This window comes from Staurois parvus, unplaced genomic scaffold, assembly GCF_062004578.1.
Source record: "Staurois parvus isolate SC_StPar_1 unplaced genomic scaffold, SC_StPar_1.0 ptg001051l, whole genome shotgun sequence".
NCBI lineage: Eukaryota > Metazoa > Chordata > Amphibia > Anura > Ranidae > Staurois > Staurois parvus.
In genome coordinates this window covers 2,078,339-2,089,956 of record NW_028318847.1, presented here as the reverse complement: position 1 = coordinate 2,089,956, position 11,618 = coordinate 2,078,339, and the positions used below count along the sequence as shown (strand labels likewise).

Genomic DNA, 11,618 nt, shown 5'->3' with positions numbered 1-11,618 from the left:
ACCTTCCAAAAGAGAAAGGTAATAAAACACTTGTGCTCATAAATAATGAAATCATGAAGTGATCTACTAAGTGAGATTCCTCCCCACACGTGACACTTCTAGTGAGTAAGGCCAATATACCCTTACCACCAGTAGATGAAACTCACGCCTTTTGTATATATATATAACTGGAAATCCTCCAAAGAAGCTTTATCCTCCTCTCCTCCTTCGCTTCCTGTTAGGATGATCTTGCCATGCCTTCCACATCCATAGGTTTATAAAATATAACGTACCTCCATGTATGTTTCAAGTTTTAATGAATCCACTTGTATAAGGAGTTGACAACATAGGCATATAAATAGTATAATCAATTTTGGACAAGCCCCACTAAGTGGGGATTACCAGGCAGTTCCCACAGTTCCCATGCAGTCCACTCTCAAGTGTCCAGTGATTCCTCAACAAAGATGGCCGCTGCGACACTTCCGGTTCCTGCTCCTTGCGTATGACGTCACTTCCTCTTGACGCGTTTCGTCACATCCGGGACTTAGTCATAAGAGAGATAGTAGAGATAGAGATAGAGATAGACAGTAGTGATGTCATTAATTTAGTAAATAAAATGAAAATTACTAAGGAAACTCTGCTAGTTACTATTGATGTCAACGCTCTATACACAAATATCAGACATAATGATGGCATGAAAGCCATAAAATGGGCCTTAAAAAACTTCTCTGACCTACATATTAAGCAGAGAAAGTTTATTATTCAGCTACTGGAATTCTGTTTAGACAAAAACTATTTTTGGTATAATGGAGAATTTTTTATACAAAAAAAAGGGGTTGCAATGGGCGCAAAGTTTGCGCCCAGCTTTGCCAATATATTTTTAGCTAAATGGGAGGAGAAGGACATTTTTAAAAATAGAAGGAAGGAACTCATACTGTGGAAACGCTATATTGATGATATTTTGATGATGTGGGAAGGTTCCTTACAATCATTAAAAGAATTCTTTTTAACCTTGGAGAATAATGAATATAATTTAGGCTTTTCGTTTACGGTGGATTTTAAGTCAATTAATTTTTTAGATCTTAATATTTTTAAAGATAATGACTCTCTTTTTACTAAAACATATTTCAAGGATACAGACAGGAATGGCTTCATACCAACGAATAGCTGTCACCACCCTATCTGGATTAATGGTATACCCAAAAGCCAGTTCGTTAGAATTATGCGTAATTGCTCTAGACTGAAGGATTATATAGAACAATCAGAGCTAATTAAGGACAGGTTTGTCCAAAAAGGATATGATCCCACGAAGTTGGAAAAAATTAGGTATGAAATTAGCAAAAATTATATTGGAGATCAGAAAGTGAGGTACCAATCTAAACAAATAAAAGAGAGAAATAAAAGGGTGGATTATGCGTTTATATCGAGATATAATTGCCAATATAAAGAGATTGAATCTATCATCAAAAAACACTGGCCAATCATAAAAAAGGATAGAATCTTGGGCCAGATAATACCAGAGAAGCCTACTTTTATTTATAAGAGAACGAACAATCTAAGGGATATTTTAGTAAAAAATGTCATCTCTCCCCCCATGAAAAAGAAGTTGAATATGTGTGATCTTAAAGGTTTTTACCCCTGTAAAAAATGTTCCATATGTAAAATAACAGGTATTCGTAACAGATCGATTAAAGAATTTACTTCCCAGAATACAGGAAAGAGCTTTGAAATTAAGAAGTTTATTTCCTGCAAGTCGACATTTGTTACATACGTATTGGAATGTCCATGCCACTTACAATATGTGGGCAGAACGTCAAGACCCCTTCATAAAAGATTGAGCGAACATGTGAACAATATTAAAAAAGGTAAAAAAGACCACTGCCTTTCCAGACATTTTAGGGATATCCATAATTGTGATCCAGGAACCCTGAAATTCTGTGGGATTGATTCCATAGAAGCTCACTGGAGAGGGAGTGATAAAATTAAAATTTTATCGCAAAATGAAACATTTTGGATATTCCAATTAAGAACACTTAGACCTAGAGGATTAAATGTGGATTTAGACCTTAATTGTTTTATTTCTAATTTTTAATAATTTTAAATTTTAATAAATGTCTTTGTTACAATTTTATTCATCTTAATCATATAAATATCTTGAAATAAATATTCTTCTAGCTGTATTAACTATTTTAGATTAAATAAGAATTAATTGATATTTAAAATCAACTGTATGTGTAATTTGGTAGGATATTATAAAATAGCAATATTTATTATGACCAGCAGGTGGTGCTAGGGGAGTAGCTATCATTAGATATATAATACAATAAATGTCTGCTAGGGCATATAGAAAGTAAGGGTTATTAATTAATTGTTTTATTCAGGTTTTAACTTATTATTTTATTTAATGTGTAATTAATATATATATTAATGTAATTTTTGTATCTAGAGTATGAAAACAGCCCCTATAATGTATGCGATTCCATTAGATATGTTCCCAGTTCTTATGTGTATAGGGAGCCCATTTCCTGTTAGGAGGATGTGTGGCTGTGCGATCCCACTAGATACGTTCCTGGCTCTTGTATGTACAGGGAGTTTATTTCCTGGGAGTAAGCTGTGCGGCTGTGCGGTTTAGTAAGGGCGATGTTTCCCTTTTTCAATATGGCGATCGGAGCATCGTCAATTAGTGGAGGAGCAGTATTTATTGTGGCCAGGTGTCAGGACGTCTATCTCTCTTATGACTAAGTCCCGGATGTGACGAAACGCGTCAAGAGGAAGTGACGTCATACGCAAGGAGCAGGAACCGGAAGTGTCGCAGCGGCCATCTTTGTTGAGGAATCACTGGACACTTGAGAGTGGACTGCATGGGAACTGTGGGAACTGCCTGGTAATCCCCACTTAGTGGGGCTTGTCCAAAATTGATTATACTATTTATATGCCTATGTTTTCAACTCCTTATACAAGTGGATTCATTAAAACTTGAAACATACATGGAGGTACGTTATATTTTATAAACCTATGGATGTGGAAGGCATGGCAAGATCATCCTAACAGGAAGCGAAGGAGGAGAGGAGGATAAAGCTTCTTTGGAGGATTTCCAGTTATATATATATACAAAAGGCGTGAGTTTCATCTACTGGTGGTAAGGGTATATTGGCCTTACTCACTAGAAGTGTCACGTGTGGGGAGGAATCTCACTTAGTAGATCACTTCATGATTTCATTATTTATGAGCACAAGTGTTTTATTACCTTTCTCTTTTGGAAGGTTCTCACAAGTGTTAAATATATAATTTTTCACTTAAAGGTTGCACAATTGTTTGATACACATTTGTGTGTGCATGTGTCTTATATATATATATATATATATTCATAAATTTTATTATATATATATATTTTTTTTTTTTTTGTGGTATTATGGTAATGCACTATTGTGAGTTTCTTTTTCTTTGAGGTTCTTCACAACAATCAACACTGCAAGAAATAGACATTTTTTCATTTCTTTTTATTTTATTTTTATTTTTATTTTTAATTTTATATATTTTTTCGTTATTGAGACACTGGACTTTATATTATTGGATTTAAATCACAGAGACACTGGATTTATGATTTTGTAGAAAGTATATGGGGAATATTTTGTTGTCACATATATAGTAGATTTATTGAAAGAGGGTAGATTCCTGTTTGGATCTATTGATTTGAAAAAAGGGAATTGTTTGATACGATTTAATGTTCATCACACAGCCCTTTACTGCTGGCTCATTGCAGCTGGAACCGACAGCTGCCCACAAACAGAACCGCCGTGGTTTAATGCAATCAGTGTGAACAACTCATAAAGAAAGTAACTTGCAAGGCCTCCATAAAAAGCAAGGACAGCATGAAGGAAACGTAGAAAAATATAATAAAACAGATGTCACTATAAAAAATATAAACTTAGCCTACCTTAAAATTTAGCTTCAGTGAAAGAAGTCAGTAGGATGTATTGCAGTGTACAGTGGTCAGTAATATGTAGGGCAGAGTACAGGAGTCAGCAGTTTGCAGGACAAAGGACAGTGTTAGTAGAGCAGTGGACAGTGTCGGTCAGTAGAGCAGTGGATGGTGCCAGTAAGGCAGTGCATGGTGTCGGTAGGGCAGTGGACGGTGTCAATAGGACAGTGCATGGTGTCAGTAGAGCAGTGGATAGTATCAAAAGGGTAGTGCATGGTGTCAGTAGGACAGTGAACTGTGGCAGTAGGGCAGAGGATGTTGTCAGTAGGGCATGTTTGGTGTCAGTAGGGCAGTGGAGGGTGTCTTTAGGGCAATGAACGGTGTCAGTAGGGGAGTGGACGGTGTCTTTAGAGCAGTGCATGATGTCAATAGGACTGTGTATAGTATCTTTAGGGCAGTGCATGGTGTCAGTAGGAAAAGGGTGGGTGTCTTTAGGGCAGTGGACGGTGTTAGTAGGGCAGTGCATGGTGTCAGTAGGGGAGTGGACAGTGTCTTTAGAGCAGTGCATGGTGTCAGTAGGACAGTGTATGGTATCTTTAGAGTAGTGCATGGTGTCAGTAGGACAGTGATTGGCATCTTTAGGGCAGTGCATGGTGTCAGAAAGATAGAGGATGGGGACAGTAGGGCAGTGATACTGAATGTGTACAGGGGGTCAGAGCAGAGCAGAAATGTTGACTACATGTGATACACTACTACTCTTCTGATGTGCTGATCTGCACTGGCACAGTCCCACTCCACCCAGTCTGACACCCCCCATTCCCAAATACTGATCCCCACTAAGAGACCTCTACTCCCCAAACTACTGATCCCTACACCCCACTGAGAGACTCATAGCCCTCCAAACTACTGACCTCCACCCCCACTGGGAGACCCCCACACCCAAACTACTGACCCCACCCCCCACTGAGAGACCCATACTCCCCCAAACTACTGACCCAGCCCCCCCAGGGACAGACCCCCAGCCCCCAACTACTGACCCCCACCATCTTTTCTCTCCCTGTACATTAATCAGTGGGTGCTTGGTTACATGGCAAAGATGCCTGTCAATTTAGGGGTTCATTGTAAGCTACCAGATTGTTCCCTCTCCGGCAGCTGTGGCATTTAATCTGTGTGTGGCCATTCGGAACTGCTCTCCTCATACAAAAAAAAAAACCTGTGAATAGGGAGGCGCTAAAGCAACCGTGCATCAACATTGTAAATAAAAATTAAAACATCTCTCAAATGTGACATTGCATACTTTCTATGGCATATAGCCAATAATAATCATCCAACATTCATATAAATCTTCTCCCTAACTTTTGACTTTTTTATCGGCTGATTTTTCTTGAATTGCTCAATGGTCAACTGTTAATTCGGGGGTCCCATGGGTTCAGTTCGAATCTATGTCGATACGTCCATTTTATCTACCGGGTTTGTTATGGTCGGCCATTTGTCCACGTTCGCTGTCCTCCTATAACTCCTTGGTTTTTCAGGCACTGACTTTGTGGTCCCGGTATAAGTCCAAATTGGGTCTTGCCTCCCCGGTCCCACCTGGATCCTCCTTTATTGGGGATCCAAATTTTGATGCAGCTTTTTCCTGTCCGCTCACTTTTCATTGGTGGTATGATCGGGCCGTTATTTGACTAGTGGACTTTCAGAGGGGGGTAGATTTATCAACTGCGGACCCTTTTTGATATCGCACTCTGTGAACATTACTGCTATGTGCAAATACATAATTTCTTCCTCACGTATTTTAGCCTGGTGCCTTCCTCCCCACTTACCTTTTTTGAGCGTATCTACCGTGACTCTCCCAGGGAAGAGGCCTTATCTCAGATTTGTATCGCCTCTCACTTGCTGCATGTTATTCTTCACCTCCTCAATATAGAATCAAATGGGAAATTGACTGTAATGCCACTTTTTCAGCTGAGGATTGGGATGCAATGATGGCTAACATTTGTAGGAGGTTCTAGATCCCTATCAGTCCTTGAGACGGCCCTTAAGGTTCTTACCCATTGGTATTACACTCCATCGAGGTTGCATGTTTTATTCCCAGGGGCCTCGCCCCTTTGTTTCAGGGGTTGCGGCCTTACTGGTACTCTCATACACATGTTTTGGGATTGCCCTTGTCTCTCCCAGCCATGGAGGAAGATTTCTGGGGTTGCATTGGCATTGGTAGGATCTCCTGTTGATCTGTCACTGCGGATGTGTTTACTTGGTTCGTCTATCCTGGGGGTTACCAGGAGTTTATTGAGATTGATCCATATTATTTTTGTGTCTACTTTGTGGGCTATAGCATTGCACTGGAAATCCCCTGTGGTCCCCTTGGCCTCGGCCATGAAGAGAATTGATATAGTAATGCTTATGGAACATATACATACTACCCTTCTTGACAGGATGCATCTTTTTGATCTTAAATGGGATGTCTGGAAACAGCACTGACATATCCTCTTAGATTGATTATTTGTATGTGCTATATATGTATATGCTTGCTGGCCATGCTGATGTTGGTAGGTCTTGTTTTTTTTTCTGTGCTTCTTTGTTTTTCTTTTGAAGTTTTGATCTCCTCTTTTCTTGTTGTTATGTATTTTACAACTATTGGTGAATTTTGTACACTTGTATATGGTTATATACTTTGTCAATTGATATGTTTTTTCATTTTTCTAATAAAAAGAGTTTGTAAACAAAAACAAAAAAAAAACCAGGACCTTGAGGCTAAAAAGAAAAAGATAAAGAAGTACCGAAGAGAAATCAAAGACTACAAAGAGAATAAAATATACAATTGGCAGGAGTTTGGGCCCTTGCCACCAGCGGACTCTAAGGAAGATTCACAAAAACCCATGCAGAGAAACATAGCCAAGGGCACTCCCACGCATAATATGAAACTGCAAGAAAACAGACAGGACCCTCCAAAAGGAATAATTAGTTCCAACCAAGGGGGGCGAACACCTAGAACCCCCCACACCTACATTTGATATTCCCACTTACAACAGGTTTGAGCTGTTGATGGACTCATCCCCGGAGGATTATATTGTTTCTTACCCTCAATCTAGGGGCCCCCAACCCTTCAGGCTGTTTAGGGTAGAGGAGGTAGAAACAGGGGGTACTACCACCCAAAGGGGGGCTACCATCATCAGCCCCAGTCCAACTATTATCCCCACCCTGAATATACGTCCAACAAACCCCAGGCGAAAAAGTCGGAGGGTATGTAGAGGGGAGAGAAAGAAAAAGGAACAGAAACATCTAGAATCAGGTAATTTTAATCTCACCAACATTAAGTTCACTCACTAAGAATTGGCTTTAATAAATGAAGGATTAAAGTTTGCTCCAACTAAACACCTTGACAAATTTGAGGCATTTATTGATGTTGAAAAGTTTGCCAGAAAGCTCAATGTTAAACAATTATTTCTAGAAAACCCTCATAAGGGAGAACAGAATACCAGTGATAAGTACACACACATGAGCCTTAGAAATAAATCCACATTAAATCCTAAAACTTCTACATATCAATATATAGAGGTTTTTAAAAATATGGTCTAGGAAGATATTTCCAATATTACATATAACAGAGCCAAAATCTACTCTAGGAACATATGGGAGGCACTCAAATCATTAGAAAAGAACAAAGACATAGTCATTAGACCTGCAGATAAAGGGGGCTGTGTAGTAATTTTACCTTAGGATCAGTATGAGAAAGAGATGCAAAGGCTACTACAGGACACCAGCACGTACGTATAAAAAAAACTAAAAGGAGACCCTACTAATAAGCTGAAGGTTAAATTAATAAAGTTAATTAAAAAAAGGGTATAAATCATAAACCCTCTTTAGTGTCAGTGAATTTATCCAAATATATTCTTCAATATAATAGTCCCAAAATCTGATCCATAATCACTGTGTACCTCCAAAAAAATGAAAATAAAACTAGATAGTGTATTATTTTCAATATATCAGTGATAAAATCATATATACATATGTGAAAATTTGTGCAAACACAAAAAACGTGAAAACACGTGAAATAGTGAGGCACTCTGTGTACATTCCTGTATAAACACTTTTCTGTGAACACTTCGTGGACACTTCTATGTGGCTAAAGTAAATACCCTTACACTAAATATGTGATAAAAAGCCTTCTAAGAGAATAATCCAGTGGGTCATCAATCATCAGGATTATCCCACAAACTTTATACCAGGTCCCAACGATGGCCTCTATTAGCTGTAATTAATCACGATCTTCTTCCTATGTAGTCAGTCTGGACAAAGCAGTATCTTCCTCAAACATTATCTGCAGATTTCCTATTCCACCAGAAAATGGGAAGTTAGAAAATAGTGTTTCAGGGAACAAAATCTTTCACCCTGTTAAATAGGCATCAATACAACAGATCAAACCCTGTTGATCACAGTGGATGTAGAATCCCTGTACACAAACATAAAACAATTGGATGCCCTCAATGCCACCAAATGGGCATTCCATAAATATTCCAATTTATCAGTCCCCCAGAAAGAATTTATACTAGAGGTGTTGGAGATGGCTATGGCCAACAACTACTTCTGGTATAATGGAGAATTATTTAACCAAATTAAGGGAGTAGCTATGGGAGCTAGGTATGCCCCGAGTGTCACCAACATCTTCCGCAATAAATTGGAGGAAGAGGACATTTTCCATAGAGAATTACCCCAACTAAAAATGTACAAGAGGTAAATCGATGATATCTTTATCATCTGGGAGGGGGGACTACAGGAACTGGAGAGCTTTCTATGTTCTATGAATAACAATACATGTGGTATTATATTTACAAGCAACATTCAAATGAAGTCTACCCAATTCCTAGTTTTGGAAAATTTCAAAAACGGAAAAAGTTTAGATACCAGAACATACTTTAAAGCAACTGACAGAAATGGGTACATTTCTAAAAGAAGCTCTCATCATCCAAAATGGTTGAAAGCAATCCCCAAAGGTCAATTTATGAGGATAAGGAGAAACTGTGGTAGGAGGGAAGATTTTGAAGAGCAATCAGAGAAATTAATAGAAAGATTTCTGGAGAAAGGTTATAAAAAAGCAGAGCTTGAAAAAACAAGAGACCAAGTAAGGAATATGAATAGGGACGCTCTACTGGTACCCAAGCCCAAGAAAATCTCTGTGTCACGATCAGAGGTCAGGCTCGAAGACCAGATGCTATAGCAGTAAAGGCTCACCTGAAACCAGCAGGATAGATACACAGGCAGCTCACCATGGCGGAGGAGTGGGATAACCCGAGGTGTGGAGTCTAAGTACCAACCGGTGTTCACCAGAGCTCCTGATGGTGGAGATGGATTTTGCTGCATGTTAGCAAAAGGTCGCAGTCCTCAGGATAAACCCACCAGGAGGTGAGCAAGCGGAGGTCCAGTAGCGTATAAGCAGGTTAGGATCAAACGGAAGCGTAGTCAGTAAACAAGCCAAGGTTGGTAATGAGCAGTCGCAGGTTGGGATCAGGCAGAAGCGTAGTCGAGGACGAGCCAAGGGTCAATAACGAGTGGTATCAAATATGGATAATAACAGAGAAGACAAGGAGCACGATACTGGCTGGAGAGCACAATAATCTAGCAAACAGGAAGTGCAGAGACATGGCTTATATCAGGAAGTTCATGGGAGGAGCAAGGGGTTCAAGGTTCATGATAAGCAAGGTCAAGGTAGGATCATCCAAATAATTGTCAAGGTTGCTGTCCAGCATTCCAGGTGGCTCAGCCAGAAGAAACATTGCCACTTACCGCAGAAGGCCCAGGTTCGGACCCAGGCTATGACGCTGTGGAGCAGATTTGGCTTTTATCACTGGCTTTAATCTACAATATAAAGAATTAGAAAAAAGTATTGGTAGAAACTGGCCCATTTTATTGAGGGATCAAACTTTGAGACAAATTCTACCTCAAAAGTCTACATTTATCTACAAAAAGGCTTTGGGTTTGAGGCACATTATCTCCAAGAACATGGTAGGACCCCCTAGGAGGCCTCCCAAGTTCCTGGATGCCACAGGTTCCTATAAATGCGAGAGATCCAAAGCATGAAGGACTATTAAATATAAAAGCAAAAAGATTGGCGGTTTCATATTGCAAATGACAGGCGAAATGTTTGCCATCAAAAAGCTCATCAAGTGCAATTCAAGATGCGTCACCTACTTACTTACATGCCCATGTAATTTGCAATACGTCGGTAGAACTACTAGGAAATTATCTACCCGTATAGGAGAACATGTTACAAATATCAAGAATGGTTACAGACAACATAGCGTGTCTAATCATTTCCGATTGAAATATAACAAGAACTCAAGGCTTTTACAGTTTTTGGGAATAGATAAAGTTTCCAAACATTAGAGGGGCACGGATATAACCATAAAAGTCTCACAGATGGAAACCCAGTGGATCCATAGATTGCAAACATTGGATCCAAAAGGATTAAATCGAGATATAAATCTCAACTGTTTCCTTACTGATTATTAGGGTTATTCCTCCTATACTGGGAAGGAGCAGGAGAGCTCCTGGCAAAACCTCACCTCAGTCAGTCACAATTCCCCTATGTGGGCTATGATCAACTTATATGGACATACTTAGGTCATAATTCATTATCTTCGTGAGACAGGTTCCTACCAAAAAGAAAACCAGGTATTTTATTTATAATAAGGGCATAGCATCCCTCCCTTGAGATAGTCCCTATTATTAGATCTATTTACAGCCTCCATTTCTTGATATGGTGAAAAATATGCAGCATGCATCTGAGTGTAGAGCCTAGGAAAGCTACACATTTAATTTTAGTATACCCTTTTAATACCATTTGTTTATGCCCATACAATAATCTGTTTTATATGAGTGTCTTTTGTACATATTTGCCTATACATGCATGAAACCCTAATAGGGCTTATTACTAAATACATATTCTTTAATATTCATTATTCTTATGTATTATAACCCTTATTTAGTCAGAGTTATATATACATATTTTAAATATTTTATAGTAATCTCATAGCATTACAGTCATAGACTCATTTTTTTGTTAATTATGTATTATTTAAGTCCTCAACTCCCTTTAAATAAATCATTTACATTTATTTTTATATTTTTTAATATTTTTATATTAATATGTCCATTTGAGTGCTTTTTTGTTCCATTGGAGGTTCTTAACATCTTACATTCTCCAGGCATAGTCCTGACTGTGGGCTTTGTACTTTTGTATTTTATTTAATTTTTGTATTTCATCTGTTTTTATGTAATTTATGTATGTATAAGTTTTTTGGTTTTGTTTAATTATGACATTTATATCCACAGTATGTTAAAAAGGTGGGGGATTGTTGTGAACACGGCAACAGTATGTACAGCCTGATATATGTATTTGATTAGCAATATAGATATGTCAGCCATGTTTGGGGACCCGTCAGCGGCATATTTGCCGCAAGGCAAACAAGGCATTTGCCTAGGGTGGCACTTTTCAGGGGGGCGGCACAGCGGAAGCGCCACCCCCCATCCCACGGAAGGGACACTTCCATGGTTAAGGGACAGGGGCTGCTATGTCTTACCTGTGTCCGCGACTCTGTGTCCCACGTCGATCCGGTCCACAAGGCACTGCTGGAGGAGGGGTGCAGAGGTTGTCCGTCCGGTGTCTTCATCTTCCTGGATCTTGATCTCAATGTGGGTGGGATGACAAGCCGTCCCTCGA

The 11,618-nt window shown here is 39.1% G+C and overlaps 1 protein-coding gene across 4 annotated transcripts in view; it reads right to left on the bottom strand.

The window, feature by feature from the left end:
• Positions 1-279: 279 nt before the first annotated feature.
• LOC149440821 (transmembrane protein 272-like) overlaps positions 280-11,618 on the bottom strand; it is an 88,991-nt gene continuing 77,652 nt past the window's right edge. For 2 of the 4 annotated variants that reach the window (XM_089658039.1, XM_089658038.1), the window contains 2 exons: positions 9,683-9,754; positions 280-522 (listed from right to left, as the gene is read on the bottom strand). In XM_089658039.1, coding sequence (XP_089514165.1) covers positions 435-522; positions 9,683-9,754 — 160 coding nt within the window. In that variant the 3' untranslated portion in view covers positions 280-434. Of the gene's footprint in view, positions 523-7,281; positions 8,231-9,130; positions 9,755-11,618 lie in introns of those variants that run through there. The other 2 variants (XR_016307481.1, XM_089658040.1) reach the window with 2 other exon arrangements.